Consider the following 21693-nt stretch of genomic DNA (forward strand, 5'->3'; position numbering starts at 1 on the left):
GAATAGTTCCAGTAGCGTTAGACAATCACAATTGCTAGTGCATTCACACCGTTCTTAATCTGTAGGAATGTCTTTTTTGTATACAGAAAATACAGACTCATTGGGATGAAATTTCGATCCAGGTATGACACAGGGCTAAAAATACCAGAGTATGAGTTTGGTAGTGTTCGATCAAGGTGTCCATGCTGCAACTCTCACCATTTCCGGCAGCGCGTATTGATCTATATTCAAAAAGTAAGTTATACCTGCATCATACACTCCGTGAGCTGGTGAAGCCAGAAAGTGAAAGCTGTGCTTCTACAGAAATCTGATCACTAGTAAGTCGTCGTCTTTTTGTCCAGAACTCCAGGCCAAGGTGGTGGTCTACCTGGAACACCTCTCCAGCTACTGGCGAGACTCGGCGCAGCTGCTCTCTCTCAGTGTGGACGACGTCTCATGGCTGTTGGTCCCCCTCGCCTTCGAGCACATGGTGAGTGGCGACTTTGTCCCCTCTTTCCAGGCGTGTCGTGTGTACGAGGCTTGAGAGAATGACACGAATAGCCGCACGTGACTGTCAGATCTCGCCGTCTGTTTTCTGATTTACCTGGCCCACGCTGTCGCCGTCATTACCTCCCAGAATCCCTCCAGGGGTCCTGAACGAGCTCATCTCAACGTCTGTCATCCTTGTGGTGTTACTAGATAAAGGGCGCAAGGTAAAAATGGATTAGGATTATAGTTGAAATTATTTCGTTTTTCCCTTTTTTTAATGCTTTCTCAGGATTTCTTTAATACCTTTGGGATACTTCGCATCACATCCTGCTTTATAAATCTAAACCTCTTGGTTACATACTCGTATTTTATGGGGGGAAGGTCTAGATTCTCACAGTTAATAAAATGTTCCGGGCATTAATGCCGTGGTCGAATTGATTCCACCTTAAAACTCAGAGCTCCTTGACGCAGTGTTAAAACACCGCACCAATGCATTGCTCAATAATGGTTATTCGTTCACTGAGGTTAAAAAAGCATTAAGACCACCGTGCAGAAATCATAGCGATGCTCAAACACCGGTGAAAACTAAAGTTTTCCTGTCGTTCGCCGGCCGTTGTGACCGAGCGGTTCTAGGAGCTTCATTCCGGAGCTACGCTGCTGCTACTGTCGCAGGTTCGAATCCTGCCTCGGGCATGGACGTGTGTGATGTCCTTAGGTTAGTTAGGTTTGAATAGTTCTACTTCTAGGAGACTGATGACCTCAGATGTTAAGTCCGACAGTGCTTAGAGCCATTCATTAACGACGTTACCGACCGGATACGAAAAATCCTGAAAAAGCGGAACATCGCATAATCTGCACACCCACACGGAAAATGCAAGAGCACCTAAAATCGGCCAAGGATGCTCTCCAACCGCCGTAAAAAGCTGGAATTTATAAGACTCCGTGTTGATGTGAGAAGGTGTATGTGGATACTACAGAAGAAACAGTCAAAAACCGACAAGAAGAGCACGAACGCAATTGCAGAAGAGTGGAGACTGACAGATCAGCTGTTGAGGAACGTGCTTTAGCCAGAAGACCACCGCATCCATTTTGATAGGACTCAAGTACTGGCAGCCACAAGCGGATACCATGAAAGGCTATACAGAGAGGCCATAGAGATTGTAAAACACTCCAAGAACCTCAGTACGAAGGAGGAGGGCGTGAAATTGAATGTCATCTAGATTTCGGTGCCGAAGAAGATGTGGACCAGTCTTCTTCCATCATGGGGTGATAGAAACAGCGGACGACGGCAGCTCTGACGAGCTTACGTAATTTCATGAAAATTCAGCTGCTATCGCCAATGCAAGGGGCAATCGTGGCTTTTTTTAGTTTAACTGTCAACAAATAGCCTAAATTTATTAAATACACCTGACTTAATGGTAGCAGACGTCCTATTAATATCAGATAACTCAATACTTGGTTACTGAGAAAAAAAGTCTCCAAAAAACGAAGACAATACATCCTCTTAAAATGGATGGAAAAATGTTTGACAAAATGCTATCTATTAGTAGATAGTAGCTGCTTTTCACAATATGTTAATAGCTTTACTAACGCTTTCTTGAATTTAACCCATCTTCAAGAAAATTCTCAACGTCTTAGTGACTGCAGCAGTTCAACTTCCAACGATGTGTACTTGGTATAAAATTCGGAGACATAAATCACACGAGGAATGGGAAAAACCGACCGGTTCAAATCGATAGAGGTATTCTAGCTCTCAATAGCTGGTAGTTTTCGGTATTTGTTTGGTCTCGATGATAATAGCTTTTTTCATGTTTTACTCATAAGAGAATGAAACACCGACACAGAAATTTGCCGTAATAGCAGTGCTAAAATTTTAGTTTTTGTTAGATCCTTTTTCGAAAATGAGCAATGTTCATTTGTAAAATTTGCGTTGCTTTGAAATACTAGGTTCTTGTAGAAAATCGGGAAAGCGTGGTGTGCCCCATAGCATGATAAGAGTGTACATGTAGTATGAAAGACGTTCCCCATTTTTTTACAGTAGTCGTCGGACATTGGTTGTATTACAAAAATGGCTCTAAGCACTATGGGACTTAACATCTGAGGTCATCAGTCCCCTAGACTTAGAACTACTTAAACCTAACTAACCTAAGGACACCACACACATCCATGCCCGAGGCAGGATTCGAACCTGCAACCATAGCAGCACCGCGGTTACGGACCGAAGCGCCTAGAACCGCTCGGTCACAACGGCCGGCCGGTTGTATTATAGAATGCCACCATCCCGAGGTTGGAAGTACTTTACGAAGAGCTATAGCAATGAAGTACAGTGCTCCATTTGCTTTGGAAGAATAAAAACGTACAGTGCTCCATTTGCTTTGAAAATTAAAAACGGGAGAAGGTGCAGCAAATTTGGGAAATCATATGGGGAGAAAAATTTTTCATTGTCCCTCGGAAAGGAAGGGAAATTTGATTGATATATGAATAATTTGGGATAATAACTGAACCTTTAATTTTTTGGTTTATTTGAGGTGAAAAATTGGTAGCACCCAAAAGTGACGATGCATGAAAGTCATTAACTCATGACTTTTCCCTCTCACCAACGCCGCACCCGTCTCCTTCGTCTTCGCCATCTCTGCTGGACACGATGCCATGCCTCAAGCCAATATCGATCGTCCTCTCCTCGTCCCTCACCTTCATTAGAATATTTCAGTCTGTTCGAATTCTACGTTTATTATTCGAAATAATAGCAACAAAACCGAGAATCCATGATCTCAGAACTGGTTACTTATAGCGGTTTTAACAGTAAAGTTAAACTGGAGACGAATGAAACCGGTATAACCGAAAATAGGATGTTTAAGCGGTAATCGCCGTCGTTAAATAACACGACTGTGCCTCCTTCCACTGCAATTTCTATTATAATGGAATCATAACATTATAGTTACTAAAGAATGCAACCCAGACTTACAGGAGTTTATCCAAATCCTAGGTTGGGTCAACAATCTAAAGAAGCCTACTCAGTAACTATATGTATCCGCGAGCAGCTCTGGATCGTATAAGGTTCCCCACCATCTCTTCCATAATAACACAGCGTATTTTACATTGATGTCCAAAAGTAAGGCAACAAATGGAAATTTTGCAATGTTGCATTTATTTTGCCACAAAACAGTAGAAACAGGTGATAGTAAAGTAGAAACAATGTAAAGAATACAGAATGTAAACAACTGCAACATGCATAACGGTAGACAAAAATGTTCTTCATTTCTTCTAACGTAACTAATTTGAACACACATTCTGACAACTGTGCTCAGTATGGGTTGTGACCTCGTCTGGCAGCAATACAAGTCTGACAGCGACGGAGCACTCTGTGAATGATGTCACCAATCTCATGTTGAGGCAGTAACGCCCATCCTTCCTGCAGATCTGCTCGCAAATCTTGAAGAGTGGCTGGAGGGTGCTGACGTGGTGCAACTCGTCTCCCTAGTGCATCCCAGACATGCTCTACGGGATTTAAATCGGGAGAGCAAGCAGGCCACGCCATGCGTGCAATATCTCCCATTTCTTAGAAAACATCAACCACTTGTGCTGTATGAGAGCGAGCATAAACGTCCATCATTACGAAGTCTGGGCCCACATAATCTCGTAACAACCGCGCGTGAGATCACAAGACCTCTTCACGGTATCTGTCAGTAGTTAACACTTGCTGATTCACCCGTACAATTTCATGAAGAGGTGTTATGGTGGTCGAGTGATTCCTGCTCTCACCATTAGGGCTCCTCATCGATATCACTATTTTTCCACTGTTTTGGTCCCTAAACCGTGTTCCACGCTCCCTCCAAATGTGAATTCATCGAGAATCTCTTACCAGACCAAATCGGGACGCATCTGTGTAAATAACATTGACCCACTGCTCGACCGTTCAGGTAGCATGTTGACGACTCCACCCTAGACGTACTCATCTGTGAAGACGCATCAGAGATGCACATACAGCAGGTCCGACAGTTAAGGCCACTCTGCCAACGCCTCAAGTACATCGTTTGCCTCGATACAACACATCCAGTGGAAGTCGCGAGTTCAGGTGCCAGATGCCGCGCCGTCTGAGGCGGTACCGTCGTGCACTTACAACAAATAACGGCCCTCACCTACGATAAGGAACCGTATCCGCGACTTAGTTTGTAAGTCATCAAACGATGTACCATCTCAGACTAAGTCCTTCCGATGAATACTGAGACAGAATGAGATTTTCACTCTGCAGCGGAGTGTGCGCTGATGTGAAACTTCCTGGCAGATTAAAACTGTGTACCGGACCGAGACTCGAACTCGGGACCTTTGACTCGAACTCGGGACCTTTGCCTTTCGCGGGCAAGTGCTCTACTAACTTCGAACGGTCACGAGATGATCGCTGAGTTGTGATCACAGAACCACCTGTGCGAATGCACTCCTCCACAACCTACGCACGGTGTTCCCCATCGCGCCTGACGAAACCGGCACGCACACCGCTATCCACCGATACATAATCCATATGAGAACCCCACCTCAACTCACATAGTGGCCTCTTCAAATACGTGAGACGTTTCCGCCGGACCCTGTATAACGGAAACTCGCCGACTAGCGTATGCTACGTTAAAGGACACACTCTGCTCTTACAATCACCAAGCAGAATATTTAATAAATATTTCAAAACTATTAAAAACTTCGGCAGGCTCACTTGAACCTGGATTTCCTGTTTTGCACGAGCATTCCTCTTAGTAATTGGGCTCTGCGGACGTCGCCAGACCTAAATGAAACCTACCCTATGACTGTTGTCTTCATCTATGAATTTACCCACAAACGGCGTATGAAGGCCTTTGGGGTTAAAACAGTAGAAGCTTATATCGCGTGTATAAAATCCGATATGACTCCTCTAGTAGCAGTGCACTGCCCTGATTAAAGATACTCTCTGCGCAACGTGAATAAAGCCCAAAGAAAATAACATTATTACGCGATATAAGTACCCTAAAAAATAACTCGCCACAGGCAAGCATTCAACGCAACGGAAATGCTTTTGGAATCTGAAACGATCTACTATAGATTACTTTGACTAGTAACGTTGCGTTACCACAGATCATAATAACGAGCAACGAAACAGCTATTTCCATGTAACTGTCGACGCAGACATCCCTCTCGTAAGCTGAGATAGTCAGTGGCGGATTTACATACAGGCCCACTACCCACGTGCCCTAGGGGCGGCACCTTAAGCGGGACGGCATTTTTGTTCTGTACTCATTTCAACAATTACGTTTTTAAAATAACTGCGCTTACAAACGACAAAAATTTATAATATTGTTAAACGACTTGCTAGTTTAAATAAGCCTTAAGAACGAAATTCGACAATACAAGCTTGGAAATATACATACCGCGTGATCAAAAAGTCAGTATAAATTTGAAAACTGAATAAATCACGGAATAATGTAGATAGAGAGGTACAAATTGACACACATGCTTGGAATTACATGGGGTTTTATTAGAACAAAGGAAAAAAATACAAAAGTTCAAATAATGTCCGATAGATGGAGCTTCATCTGATCACAATAGCAATAATTAGCATAACAAAGTAAGACAAAGCAAAGATGATGTTCTTTACAGGAAATGCTCAATATGTCAACCATCATTCCTCAACAATAGCTGTAGCCGAGGAATAATGTTGTGAACAGCACTGTAAAGCATGTCCGGAGTCATGGTGAGGCATTGGCGTCGGATGTTGTCTTTCAGCATCCCTACAGATGTCGGTCGATCACGATACACTTGCGACTTCAGGTAACCCCAAAGCCAGTAATCGCACGGTCTGAGGTCTGGGGACCTGGAAGGCCACGCATGACGAAAGTGGCGGCTGAGCATACGATCGTCACCAAACGACGCGCGCAAGAGATCTTTCACGCGTCTACCAATATGGGGTGGAGCGCCATCCTGCATAAACATCGTACGTTCCATCAGGTGTTTATCAGCCAGGCTGGGGATGATGTGATTCTGTAACATATCGCCGTACCTCTCACCCATCACGGTAGCAGTTACAAACCCAGAATCACGCATTTCCTCGAAGAAAAAAGGCACGATGAGTTTCCGTGACAGTTCTAGTATTTTCGGTAGCCCAAATTCTGCAGTTGTGGGCGTTGACAGACCCTCGGAGCGTGAAATGAGCTTCGTCGGTCCACAACACGTTACTCAACCAATCGTCATCTTCCGCCATCTTTTGAAACGCCCACACCGCAAATGACCTCCGTTTCACTAAATCTCCAGGTAACAGTTCATGATGCCGATTGATTTTGTACGGAGAGCATCGGAGGGTACGCCTAAGTGCCAACCAAACAGTAGCGTATGAAATGCCGGTGCGACGTGCGACTGCACGAGCGCTGACTTCCCCGTGCATAGACGAACCCGCTACAGTCTCCATTCCTTCCTGAACTGTCTCAGCAGCATTACGCCTTGTGCTCGGTGGCCGCTAAGGGGTCTATCATCTAAGCAACCCGTGGCTTCGATCTTCGAAAGCATTCTCGCCACAGCTGCATTTGTCAACGGACCTTTACCCGTTCGAATCCCTTTCCTATGGCGATAGGATCGTAACGCTAAACTAGCACATTCCCCATTCTGATAATACAGCTTCACTAAAAGCACCTTCACTAAAAGCACCTTTTCAGGTAACGTCAACATGATGCGACTGCTGGCGCATCTCATTCTCTCTCTCATTACACCTCCTTTTATACACGATTGTCATGCGCAGTCACTGACGTTTTGCTGTCCAGCGCCATCTGTCGGACATTTCGTGAACTTTGTTTTCTTGCGTTCTAATAAAACCTCATGTCATTCCAAGCATGTGAGTCAATTTTTACCTCTCTATCTACATTATTCCGTGGTTTATTAAGTTTTCAAATTTATACTGACTTTTTTATCACCCGGTAGTTTACGTGGTGACTGAAAGGAAATTTAACAATGGGTTTCTGCCTGGTATCATCTTCATGATTGTTGAAAATATTTTGAAGTAATCTACCAGGACAGTAATCTACAATACAGTGTTTGAAACGTTATTATTACGAGGATGTGGTCGGAGTCTACTTAACCCTACCATATTTTCCCCATGAAAATACCGGTACCCCTGAAAAGCTGTGATAAGCTAATCAGCAGTTTCTGAAATACCGTAACATGTGTTGGCCTTAGTATGTAAAACCCGACTCTACTCAAATTTCTTGTAGAAATTATGGGAGGGTAGCAAGTCAGCCCCTCATTACTGTAATTAATGTGAAAGCTCTGTGGTCTTGAATTACTGAGCTTAGATTTAATGACACAGTTAAAAAAAACATGTTGATACTGGGAATGTTTTACATTTTTAAACACATGTTCATACGAAAAGAACGTAAGCAGAGTGTCTAATAATGTGTGAAATACACTTCACCACAGTTGTAAGAATTTAATTAATTTATTTACTTAGTTACTTTTTTGGCGAAATAAGAAGAAGAAACCAACTTTCGTTTGTTCCATTTATTATGCTGCAGCCTGCACGATATCAAAGTTCCCACTCTGTACAGTCGAATAGTAGGTGGCGTTGCAAATTTTATAGCCGGCCGAAGTGGCCGTGCGGTTAAAGGCGCTGCAGTCTGGAACCGCAAGACCGCTACGGTCGCAGGTTCGAATCCTGCCTCGGGCATGGATGTTTGTGATGTCCTTAGGTTAGTTAGGTTTAACTAGTTCTAAGTTCTAGGGGACTAATGACCTCAGCAGTTGAGTCCCATAGTGCTCAGAGCCATTTGAACCATTTGCAAATTTTATATTACACTTCTTAACTAAGCTTTTTTCTTCGAGGAAAGATTATTTTTATTTTATGTTGGAACAAAAGATGCATTTTCGTGTAGACATAACAACAACGTTCACACAAATGACAACACACCACATCAACTGCCAACAAGACTACTTAAATTTCGTAGTCTGTCTTCGCTGCCCACAGAAACCGCTAAAACCGCTAAGAATAAGTGGGATAAGATTCGATCCAGAACACTTCACTGCAAGAAATTTCAAAGATTTTAAATCAGAAAGACAGTGTCAAGAATATTCAGAACATATATGTGTCCCAGCTAAAACTCCAGCGACGTGAGAAACAGAAGCAAATTCCAGCCAGCAGGTGTGCTTCAACTGTTCACTGACAACAGAGAAACAGACGACAATGAAATTAAATTATTCTGCACTGTCGTTCTTTCGTAGCACAGTTACGTCGCGTAATCCGAGTTGATCAGTTTATCGCTGCCTGTTTAAAGGAAAAATCTCTGTGCTCGTGTGCCATGTTTGAAGTAAAAAGCTTTGTGCTCATGTGCGGTGTAGTAGGATTCTCCGATTGTGCGCAGAACCTCCTCTTTCTTTATCTTGTCAATCCACCTAATTTTCAATATTCGTCTGTAGCACCACATCTCAAGTGGTTCGAATCTGTTCTGTTGCAGTAGCTCATCTACTGGCGTTAAGTTTGTCGCTTTTCTCATTTTTTTCTAATTCTCGTTACATTCATCCTTCTTCGATTTACTCTCAATCCATATTCTGCTTCTCATTAGACTGTTTATTCCGTTCAGCAGATCCTCAAATTCTTCTTCACATTCACTCAGGATAGCAGTTTCATCAGCGACTCGTATCATTGATATCCTTTCACCTTGAATTTTGATTCCATTCCTGAACCTTTCTTTTATTTCCATCATTGCTTCTTCGATGTACAGATTGAACAGTAGGGACGAAAAACTACATTCCTGTCTTACACCCTTTTTAATCCGAGCACTTCATTCTTGGTCGTCTACTCTTATTATTCCCTGTTGGCCCTAATACATGTTCTATATCACTCGTCTCTACCTATAGCTTACCCTATTTTTCTCAGAATTTCGAACATCTTGCACCATTTTACACTATCTAACCCTTTTTCATGGTCGACAAAACCTATGAGTGTGTCTTGATTTTTCTTTAGTCTTGCTTCCATTATCATCCGAAACGATAGAATTGCTTTTCTGGTGCCTTTACCTTCCCTAAAGCCAAACTTAACCTCACCTAACAAATCTTCAATTTTCTTTTCCATTCTTCTGTGTATTATTCTTGACAGCAACTTGGATGCATGAGCTGTCAAGTTAATTGTGCGATAATTCTCGTACTTATCAGCTCTTGCAGTCTTCGGAATTGTATGGATGATACTTTTCCGAAAGTCAGAGGGCATGTCGTTGGACTCACACATTCTACACACCAACGTGAATAGTCGTTTTGTTGCCACTTCCCCCAGTGATTTCAGAAATTCTGATGGAATGTTATCTATCCCTCCTGCCTTATTTGATCCTCCAAAACCCTCTTAAATTCCTATTCGAATACTGGTTTCCCTATCTCTTCTAAATCGACTCCTGTTTCTTCTTCTATCACATCAGACAAACCTTCCCCCTCACAGAGGCTTTCAATGTATCATTTCCACTTACCCGCTCTCTTCTCTGCATGTAACAGTGGAGTCCCCGTTACACTCTTGATGTTATCTCCCTTGCTTTTAATTTCACCGAAGGTTGTTTTGACTTTCCCACATGCTGACTCAGTCTCTCTGATAATCATTTATTTTTTGGTTTATTCACATTTTTCATACAGCCATTTCATCTGAACTTAGCTGCACTTCTTATTTATTTCATTCCTCAGCGACTAGTGTTTCTGAATCCCTGAATTTCCCTGGATATTTTTGTACTTCCTTCTTTCATCGATCAACTGAAACCTATGGTTTCTTCGCAGTTACCTTCTATGTACCTATGTTTTTCTTTCCAACTTCTGTTATTGCTCTTTTTAGAGACGTACATTCCTCTTCAATTGTAATGCCTACTTAGATATTCCTTATTACTGTGTCTATAGCTTTAGAAAACTTCAAGCGAGTCTCGTCATTCCTTAGAAGCCGGCCGCGGTGGTCGTGCGGTTCTAGCGCTGCAGTCCGGAACCGCGGGACTGCTACGGTCGCAGGTTCGAATCCTGCCTCGGGCATGGATGTGTGTCATGTCCTTAGGTTAGTTAGGTTTAAGTAGTTCTAAGTTCTAGGGGACTGATGACCTAAGATGTTAAGTCCCATAGTGCTCAGAGCCATTTGAGCCATTCCTTAGAACTTCCGTATTCCACTTTAATGATTCTTCCTGAATAATCTCTTAAACTTCAGCCTACTCTACATCATTATTAAATTGTGATTTCAGTCTGTATATACTTCTGGGTACACCTTGCTGTCCAGTATCTGATTTCGGAATCTCTGTCTGACCATGATATAATCTAACTGAAATCGTCCCGCATCACCCGGCCTTTTCCAAGTATACCTCCTCCTCCACTTGTGATTCTTGAACAGAGTGTTCGCTAGTACTAGCTGAAATTTATTACAGAACTCTATTAGTATTTCTCCTCTCTCATTCTTTGCCCCAAACCCATATTCGCCTTTAACCTTTTCTTCTATTCCTTCCCCTCCAACTACATTCCTGTCCCCAGTGACTACTAGATATTCGTCTTCCTTTGCGTACTGTAGTATCCTTTCAGTAACCTCATATAGTTTCTCTATCTCTTCATCTTCAGCTTGCGACGTCGGCATGTGTACCTGAACTGTCATTGTCGGTATTGGTTTGCTGTAGATTCTGATAAGAACAACCTTATCATTGAACTGTTCACATTAACACACTCTCTGCCCTACCTTCCTATTCCTAACGAATCCTACTCCTGTTATAACATTCTCTGCTGTTGTTGATATTACCCTGTACTCCTCTGACCAGAGGAGCTTTCATCACGTCCTCTCTTTCCCTTTGACTCAGTGAAGCAAGTATATGTGGCACAATAGTAGTCCAGTTGCACTGGAGGGGGGGGGGGGGGGTGAGGTGTGAACTGAAGATGATTTCCGATGTGAAAAAACAGCAACTAAGGCGCTATTTCTTCACATCGTCCATCTTCAAAAAAATTTGCTGAAAATGATGAATAAAAATCTAAATGACAAGATTGGTCGCGTGAGGGTAAGTTCCGACGTAATGGGTGCTCGGCGGTTCCAACAGAAACTGCAACTTTTAGGTTCTTCACGCAATTTTAACACTACAAATGCTAGATCGTTGGCGTTGGCAGAAATGAAAAAAACGTGCAAGTCGTCATGAAGTGTACGGAAGAAATCCGATATGTGGCGAAACCAAATGACGGACGCATCGGAGATTTTTCATTGTGCAGTTACCATTCTTAGCAAAGTTGTTATCACCAAGCGTGAACGTGCATAGTTTCCTTTTAGCTATTGGTCTAAGGGAGGATAGGTAGGCTGCTAGCTTGTTGATGTATAAAATATCTAATAATAAATCTGTATTTAGACATACAGCTCTAAAATTGGCAGTGTATTTATAACGTGCAGCTGATATTTTCATAGGCTGGTACGTCGATATCTTTCCCGTCTATATATTGATACTGTTTTCGTTATATCCAGAGCCGATGACGACGTTTATTTAAATACCGATATATCGGATTCCCAGTATTTTTAAAATATTAACAGTCCTACTCGTAACCAAAAGTATCACTCTGATGATGCTGCAGCTGATACGCATAATTGATGAATGGACCAGATATAATAGCAAACAAATTATCTGAAGGAAACACACACGTCATAAACAGAATCTATAAAATATGCAAATTGTGACACCTTCCACGGGGCATTATGCCCGTCAGACATCTGACAGTAAATACAGTGATAGACTAATGGTGCAGTATGATTTGCGGGTAAGTTTAACATTTTTTGTGTCGTCGATAAATTCCTGTCAGTCCCTAAAATGGCGTGCAAGGGACATATTGGGTCTTTTGTAAAGGGAATTAAATGGTTTGTCGTCCAGTGAATTGATATGATTAGGGGAAGAGGAATTCCCTTTTGCGTAAATGTTATAGAACATCTCTGGATAGTAGGGAAGATACATGGGTGCAGATTCTACCACGGAGATGTCATATATTCGTTACATTTAGGGTTCAGCATTTCAGAACGGGTTTGTCTCAATGTCGTGTCATGTTGTTCCAACTTCGTTGATTTCATTACCATTATCCCTTCATTGCATTGTAGGGAATGCAGTTTGCCTGATACGTATGTTATGTTTCTTAGAAACCTCACCTCGCCACTAACAAGAACATTTTGAACTACGACACGTCTATTACCTTTGAAATGCAGGTTACGCACAGGACATGTTTAGGAAGAATTTCATTATAAAAGGTCATAGTCTCGATTCAGAAAAACGTTATTGTTTACTAAACTGAAGTTACGTTCTCAAATAGCTTTGATATATGCATGTCGTGGTAATTCTCTACCTCTTCACGCTCTCCATGCGGCGCTTCTTATAGGCTGGAGTCACCTGATCCTTTTTCCAAAAATGGTTCAAATGGCTCTAAGCACTATGACAGAACCGTTCGGCCACAGCGGCCGGCTTCCTTTCTCCAGTCCCATGACACAGATCGTTGTTCCAGCGACCTACGACACTGTTTCTAGAACTGATTTTAGTTTCTTGGCGAATTTCGTATAGAATTTAAGGTGCACCGCGCCACATCCTGTGACCTTTCCTGTAGAAGGCGACTTGAGCTAGTTTCCAATTCAACACTACTTTCTTTTTAGGTGTGTCTTTTCGACTGTTTGCGACGGTGTAAAGTGAGTACTTTTCCAGTGAGACACTTTCTGGATATAGGATTAGATCATTCGTCTTTCTGTTTAGGTACCATCATGATCAACTGGTCTGCTGAGTTTACTACGTCGAATAATTTTACGTACGACCAGAAGAAGTCTTTTCTTTTTTGACAATTCCGTAGACACTTTATTGCTTTAAAACTCCACAGATTTTGTTTCTCAACAAGATTTCCGTTTTGTTTCAATGTTCAAAGCATCGCTCGCTGCTTTCTCTAGCGAGCCACATTCTCCTGCCCTGTGCTGCATGTTTGCTGCCGGCTGCTTGGGTGGCTTTCAGCGATTTTCCAGTAATTCTTGTTAGGCAGAAATATCTCTCCATTTTTCCGTTCTTTCAACACGGGTGATCAGTAAGTTATAACAGCCGTGTAGCTGCTCACTCCTACCTGTGTATGCACTGAATCGGCTATTTGTAAGCATTAGAAGCAAAACGTTGTCGTCGAGGCCGTCTCACGAGCTGTACTCGGAAAGTACCCTCAGTACAGTGATTCAAGATTCTTTGTTCACACCTACCGATTTAAACCCGCAAATCTCCCATCCTATAGGTGCCAGGTTAGCTTCTGTCAGTGTAACACGATAGAAGAATTTGAGAGTTATAATTTCCAATTGTTCTTTGAAGACTTCCGCTCATTTGACACAAAGGGTGCGAATACGACAGAAATATCGATTAGTTTATTATGACGTCCATTGATGAATATCTACTGAAAGATTATCTGAATCCAATTTACATCACTAGACACTTCAGAGTATTTTATTAACACGGCCGGCCGCTGTGGCCGAGCGGTTCTAGGCGCTGCAGTCCGGAACCGCACTGCTGCTACGGTCTCAGGTTCGAATCCTGCCTCGGGCATGGAACTGTGTGATGTCGTTAGGTTAGTTAGGTGTAAGTAGTTCTAAATCTAGGGGACTGATGACCTCAGATGCTATGTTCCATAGTGCTTAGAGCCATCTGAACCATTATTAATTCGTATATTCAGTTCAAAGATCACCGGGCGCAGTAGAGCACAATGGACGCTTGGGAGTGCTACATATGGCGCAGATCTGGCACGAAGTGGCCGTGTGACCCTCTACCGCTTCCATGTGACTGCGCTTCTCGTTCATCGGCGTCGACAACGATGGCCGGGCGTCGCCAGCAGAGTTCGCCCGATAACATCGTACGACAGCTTGGACACAGTGCGTCCGACCTCCTTCGTCAGTTTATGGCGGTGCCCAGGAGGCTGGACTCCATTCTAACCTATATCTCTCTCGAGAAGAGCTTGGAAAATAACCGTTCACCGTGTCCTCGGTTATCGGAGGAACTAGACAAGATTTAGAAAAATATGAGATGAAGAGAGAAACTTTCTATCACATACCTGAGATGATTCGTGGTGACAGTGAAAAGCAAATTTACAGACACTCGGCAAAACTTCAAACAAATTCAGCAGTAGAAACATAATGTCAGTTAACGTGAAATGGCGGTTATTCAGCATAAATGTGAAAGGCAAACATAAATTTTAGAATGAGATGCTTTGAACACCGAAAGCACATACACACGCGGGGAAACACATACAACACATGTGCAAAGCGCATCACACATCAGAAACACCATCTCACTAGTATAAGAACGCCAGCAAGTGGTAATTGTTATTCATAGACGGCTCTTTTGCACCTACTACAACCCAAAAACGATACACTACAGCAACATTAAGCATCAAAACTGACATACCAAACCTTTCTCACATGCTCACTTGATTTTTTTTATGTTGTAATCTAGATCTAAAATTTCCGGTACAGATTTTACCTCTGTTGCAGATTACAGGCTGCTTAAATTATACACATGAGGCAGAAATGGCTGGACAGCCAGGGGTGTCAATGGGATAACAAGATTTCCGATGTGAAGAAGTAGTATACCACTTGCATTAAAAAATAGAACAACTTTAACGCAAGTAATGTGCTACTTCTTCACATCAACATTCTTCAAAAACAGTTGCTAAAATTTATGAACAAAAATCTAAACGACGAGACTGGTCTTTGCGGCAGGCGGAGAGTAGTGAGGGGAAATAATGACGTAATCGGCACTCGGCGCTAGGTCGCTGGTATTTGCAGAAATGAAAAAACAGGGAAGTTCACATGAAGTGTACCGGACAAATCCGATATGGGACGAAACCGAACGATAGTCCCATCGGACACCTTTTATTATGTCACTCATATGCAGGTAACGTTCTTAGCAAAGTGGTTATCGCCAAGCCTAAACGTGCATCGTTTTTCTTTCAATTCTTGCTCTAAAGGTGATAAGCAGGCTGATAGCTTTTTGATGTACACAATATCTAATAATAAATCAGTACTTAAATATACACCTCCAAAACCAGCAGTATATTTTCGATGTGCAGCCGATATTTTTATAGGCCGATACCTCGATATTTTGTCCGTTGATATAACGATGTATCGATACTTCTTTTCTGTGCATCGAGAAACGGCGATGGTGTTTTTTAAATAATGATATATCGGATTCCCGATAGGTTATAACGTCGTGACTGTGCCCCTCGTTTTTTGGCGCACATAGAAATGGATGACAGATGGCCGGAGAATATTCTTTCGACGGAGGCACATTCTACTCTGCATGCTGCCGTAAATTCGCAGAACTGTCCCACATGAGTTTCTACTCCTCGAAATGCTGTCCAGGAACTCGAGTAATGTAACTATGTGGTGTGGTTTAACAAGCTCCTACATTCGGTCCGGCTTTTTTTTTTTTTTTTAGAGGTTGTGACAACTCGTGGGCCTGTTAGGAGAACAGTGACATCTGCAAGTTATAAGAATCTCCTTGTAGATCACGTGATTCCAGCTTTGCGAGAACACGACTGTGTCTGCTTCAATATTTTCATGTAAGATAGGGCGACACCACATGTAGTTCGTCAGGTGAAAGATTTGCTTCGAGATGTCTTCGGTAACGACCTCACTATCTCTAGGTAGTTTCAAGATATGTGGCCTTCCAAATCTCCCGACCTAGGTCCATGTCACTTCTGGTTGTGGGGATTTCTGAAAGATCGTGTTTATCAGCGATCTATCCGGATGCCTCCCGAGCTGAAAGGCATCACACGACGACATATCGTTCTGATTAGAGCGAATATGCTGCGGGCAGTTGTCAACCATGCCGTGTTACGGATATAGCATGTTCCTGAGTTTGGTGACCATGCTGAACGCATGCTGTAATTTATGGCCATATCCTGCTAAACATGGCCAGAACCACAGTAATAATCTGTTCGATCGTTCCTTACAATTTTCTGCACCATATCATATTCTGATTGCTTACAGCGTAATATTTTCACCTGATGACAAAAAGTGGAACTATTATTTTTTTCAGCATACTCCACGATTAATGAATATAGTTACAACGTTTTAGCGTCTTGCGACGCATACAGCCCTCACCGTAGCGCTCGAGACACAGTAAAGTACATACCTTCTAATCGACACCATTCGAGACACCTTCAGAAATTGTTGTTGTTATTGTTGTGGTCTTCAGTCCTGAGACTGGTTTGCTGCAGCTCTCTATGCTAATCTATCCTGTGCAAGCTCCTTCATCTCCCAGTACCTTCTGCAACCTACATCCTTCTGAATCTGCTTAGTGTATTCATCTCTTGGTCTCCCTCTACGACTTTTACCCTCCACACTGCCCTCCAATGCTAAATTTGTGATCCCTTGATGCCTCAGGATAAGTCCTACCAACCGATCCCTTCTTCTAGTCAAGTTGTGCCACAAACTTCTCTTCTCCCCAATCCTATTCAATACCTCCTCATTAGTTACGTGATCTACCCACCTAATCTTCAACATTCTTCTGTAGCACCACATTTCAAAAGCTTCTATTCTCTTCTTGTCCAAACTGTTTATTGTCCATGTCTCACTTCCATACGTGGCTACACTCCATACAAATACTTTCAGAAACGACTTCCTGACACTAAAATCTACACTCGATGTTAACAAATTTCTCTTCTTCAGAAACGCTTTCCTTGCCATTGCCAGTTTACATTTTATATCCTCTCTACTTCGACCATCATCAGTTATTTTGCTCCCCAAATAGCAAAACTCCTTTACTACTTTAAGTGTCTCATTTCCTAATCTAATTCCCTCAGCATCATCCGACTTAATTCGACTACATTCCATTATCCTCGTTTTGCTTTTGTTGATGTTCATCTTATATCCTCCTTTCAAGATACTGTCCATTCCGTTCAGCTGCTCTTCCAAGTCCTTTGCTGTCTCTGACAGAATTACAATGTCATCGGCGAACCTCAAAGTTTTTTATTTCTTCTCCCTGGATTTTAATACCTACTCCAAATTTTTCTTTTGTTTCCTTTACTGATTGCTCAATATACAGACTGAATAACATCGCGGAGAGGCTACAACACTGTCTCACTCCCTTCCCAACCACTGCTTCCCTTTCATGTCCATCGACTCTTATAACTGCCATCTGGTTTCTGTACAAATTGTAAATAGCCTTTCGCTCCCTGTATTTTTCCCCTGCCACCTTTAGAGAGTATTCCAGTCAACTTTGTCTAAAGCTTTCTCTAAGTCAACAAATGCTAGAAACGTAGGTTTGCCTTTCCTTAATCTTCCTTCTAAGATAAGTCGTAAGGTCAGTATTGCCTCACGTGTTCCAACATTTCTACGGAATCCAAACTGATCTTCCCCGAGGTCGGCTTCTACCAGTTTTTCCATTCGTCTGTAAATAATTCGCGTTAGTATTTTGCAGCTGTGACTTATTAAACTGATGAAGTCTGAGGGTATTTCGCCTGTCTCGTTCATCTTGCTCATCAGATGATAGAGGTTTGTCAGGACTGGCTCTCCCAAGGCCATCAGTAGTTCTAATGGAATGTTGTCTACTCCCGGGGCCCTGTTTCGACTCAGGTCTTTCAGTGCTCTGTCAAACTCTTCATGCAGTATCGTATCTCACATTTCATCTTCATCTACATCCTCTTCCATTTCCATAATATTGTCCTGAAGTATATCGCCCTTGTATAGACCCTCTATATACTCCTTCCACCTTTCTGCTTTCCCCTCTTTGCTTAGAACTGGGTTTCCATCTGAGCTCTTGATATTCATACGAGTGGCTCTCTTTTCTCCAAAGGTCTCTTTAATTTTCCTGTAGGCTGTATCTATCTTACCCCTAGTGAGATAAGCCTCTACATCATTACATTTGTCCTCCAGCCATGCCTGCTTAGCCATTTTGCACTTCCTGTCGATCTCATTTTTGAGACGTTCGTATTCCTTTTTGCCTGCTTCATTTACTGAATTTTTATATTTTCTCCTTTCATCAATTAAATTCAATATTTCTTCTGTTACCCAAGGATTTATACTAGCCTTCGTCTTTTTACCTACTTGATCCTCTGCTGCCTTCACTACTTCATCCCTCAGAGCTACCCATTCGTCTTCTACTGTATTTCTTTCCCCTATTCCTGTAAATTGTTCCCTTATGCTCTCCCTGAAACTCTGTACAACCTCTGGTTTAGTCAGTTTATCCAGGTCCACCTTTTTACAATTTCTTCAGTTTTAATCTACAGTTCATAACCAATAGATTGTGGTCAGAGTCGACATATGCCCCTGGAAATGTCTTGCAATTTAAAACCTGGTTCCTAAATCTGTCTTACCATTATATAATCTATCTGCAATCTGTTAGTATCTCCAGGCTTCTTCCATGTATACAACCCTCTTTTTTGATTCTTGAACCAAGTGTTAGCTATGATTAAGTTGTGCTGTGTGCAAAATTCTACCAGGCGGCTTCCTCTTTCATTTCTTAGCCGCAATCCTTATTCACCTGATACGTTTCCTTCTCTCCCTTCTCCTACTACCGAATTCCAGACACCCATGACTATTAAATTTTCGTCGCCCTTCACTATCTGAATAATTTCTTTTATCTCATTATACATTTCTTCAATTTCTTCGTCATCTGCAGAGCTCGTTGGCATATAAACTTGTACTACTGTAGTAGGCATGGGCTTTGTGTCTATCTTGGCCGCTATAATACGTTCACTATGCTGTTTGTAGTAGCTTACCCGCACTCCTATTTTTTTATCAATTATTAAACCTACTCCTGCATTACCCCTATTTGATTTGGTACTTATAACCCCGTATTCACCTAACCAGAAGTCTTGTTTCTCCTGCCACCGAACTTCACTAATTCCCACTATATCTAACTTTAACCGATCCATTTCCCTTTTTAAATTTTCTAACCTACCTGCCCGATTAAGGGATCTGACATTCCAAGCTCCGTTCTGTAGAATGCCAGTTTTCTTTCTCCTGGTAACGACGTCCTCCTGAGTAGTCCCCGCCCGGAGATCCGAATGGGGGACTATTTTACCTCCGGAATATTTTACCCAAGAGGACGCCATCATCATTTAACCATACAGTAAAGCTGCATGCCCTCGGGAAAAATTACGGCTGTAGTTTTCCCTTGCTTTCAGCCGTTCGCAGCACCACAACAGCAAGGCCGTTTTGGTTAGTGTTAAAAGGCCAGATCAGTCAATCATCCAGACTGTTGCCCCTGCAACTACTGAAAAGGCTGCTGCCCCTCTTCAGGAACCATACGTTTGTCTGGCCTCTCAACAGATGCCCCTCCGTTGTGGTTGCACCTACGATACGGCTATCTGTATCGTAGAGGCACGCAAGCTTCCCCACCAACGGCAAGGTCCATGGTTCATGGGGTGGCCTTCAGAAATAGATAACATATCAAGTGACGACCAAAAAACAAAAATTTTTAGTAAAAGCGAGCAACGAAATCATACAAAAGTGTCAAACTGACAATTAATAGCCGGCCGCTGTGACCGAGCGGTTCTAGGCCCCTCAGTCCGGAACCGCGCTGGTGCTACGGTCGTAGGTTCGAATCCTGCCTCGGGCATTGGTGTATGTGATGTCCGTAGGTTAGTTAGGTTTAAGTCTAGGGGACTGATTACCTCAGATGTTAAGTCACATAGCGCTCAGAACCATTTGAAGCATTTTGAGCAATTAATATGTGCACAACTAACACAGATAATTTTTCTGATACAAAGCTGTTGTTGCACATCATTACGTATGTAAACGGTGACAACATGTTTCCATGTTTCTCACAGCATTGGCAAGGAGTAAGATTTTGGCGCGATAGCCAACGAACTCACGTTTGTCTTCTCGAAAATTGATAAAAAATTGAATAAAATCATCTTGGGGTCCCAGCCACGTGAGGTGGCTACGCATTTGGGTGCTTGACTTGTCTGGCATCCTTAGAACATTTAATCCAGACATATTACGGCTACAGCGTGCATTATTACGTCCCGAAAGAATGTACTGTAACTTCGGAGAAAAAACTGCACCTCTCTTATGTGCTGTTATAGGCCGAGAATTGTTTATGTTCGATAAGACATCGCTAGACACTTTCTTTGCGTGAGTGTTGTAATTACTGTACATTATTTAAAGCGTAATCATGTATCGACAATAACTTTAAAGTTATGTAACAGCGTGATGGCGGTACCTATAAGTGTAAGTTGAGAATACCTGCTGTTTGTGAATATCATGCAAATAATCTGAATTATTTTCTGTGTGTTTCAGGGAAATCACACGAATGAAGAGCGGCTCCATGTATGGATTAAGGACATGGAACGCGTGAGAGTTGGGTGAGCGATGTGAGGACACTCAGCGAGCAGATACCGTACTACAGGGTGGAAGAGGACAAGAAGAAGCCTGGGAAGTACATACTTAGGTATAAGCCCGTGTGAATTCAAATATTTGTCGAACTCATCGCTGGCCGCCGTGGTAGAGCTGTTCTAGGCGCTTCAGTCCGGAACCACGTAGCTGCTACAGCCGCAGGTTCGAATCCTGCCTCGGGCATGGATGTGTGTGATATCCTTAGGTTAGTTAAGTTTAAGTAGTTCTAAGTCTAAGGGGCTGATGACCTCAGATGTTAAATCCCATAGTGTTTAGAGCCATTTGAATCTTTTTTTCCGAACTCATTGTTTCACTTTTCTCGCTGCTTTCTTTACTGTTACACAAGCTACTTAGATCGCTTAATTCGGGCTGGAGCAGAAAAATGTGACTTATAGGCCACAGTGAAGGAGATATTACAACTGCTCATTTACGAAGTGTTGGGATTCCAACACACTATGTGATCAAAAGTATCCGGACACCTGGCTGAAAATGACTTACAAGTTCGTGGCGCCCTCCATCGGTAACGGTGGAATTCAGTACGGTGTTAGCCCACCCTTAGCTTCCATGACAGCTTCCACTCTCGCAGGCATATGTTCAATCAGGTGCTGGAAGGTTTCTTGGGGCACACCAGCCCCTTTCTTCACGCAATGCTGAACTGAGGAAAGGTATCGACGTCGGTAGGTTAGGACTGACACGAATTCGTCGTTCCAAAGCATCCCAAAGGTGTTCTGACGGATTCAGGTCAGGACTCTGTGCAAGCCAGTCCATTACAGGGATGTTATTATCGTGTAACCACTCCGCCACACGCCGTGCATTATGAACAGGTGCTTGATCGAGCTAGAAGATGCAATCGCCGCCCCGAATTGCTCTTGAACAATGGGAAGCAAGAATGTGCTTAA

The 21693-nt window shown here is 42.6% G+C and overlaps 1 protein-coding gene across 1 annotated transcript in view; it reads left to right on the forward strand.

Moving 5' to 3' along the window:
• The window catches only part of LOC124788608, a 111473-nt gene that overhangs the window by 51371 nt on the left and 38409 nt on the right, over nt 1-21693 (forward strand). Inside the window, exons 4-5 of the mRNA XM_047255877.1 lie at nt 342-469; nt 20699-20849. Coding sequence (XP_047111833.1) covers nt 342-469; nt 20699-20767 — 197 coding nt within the window. The 3' untranslated portion in view covers nt 20768-20849. The remainder of the gene's footprint in view (nt 1-341; nt 470-20698; nt 20850-21693) is intronic.

Source organism: Schistocerca piceifrons, chromosome 3 (genome assembly GCF_021461385.2).
Source record: "Schistocerca piceifrons isolate TAMUIC-IGC-003096 chromosome 3, iqSchPice1.1, whole genome shotgun sequence".
NCBI lineage: Eukaryota > Metazoa > Arthropoda > Insecta > Orthoptera > Acrididae > Schistocerca > Schistocerca piceifrons.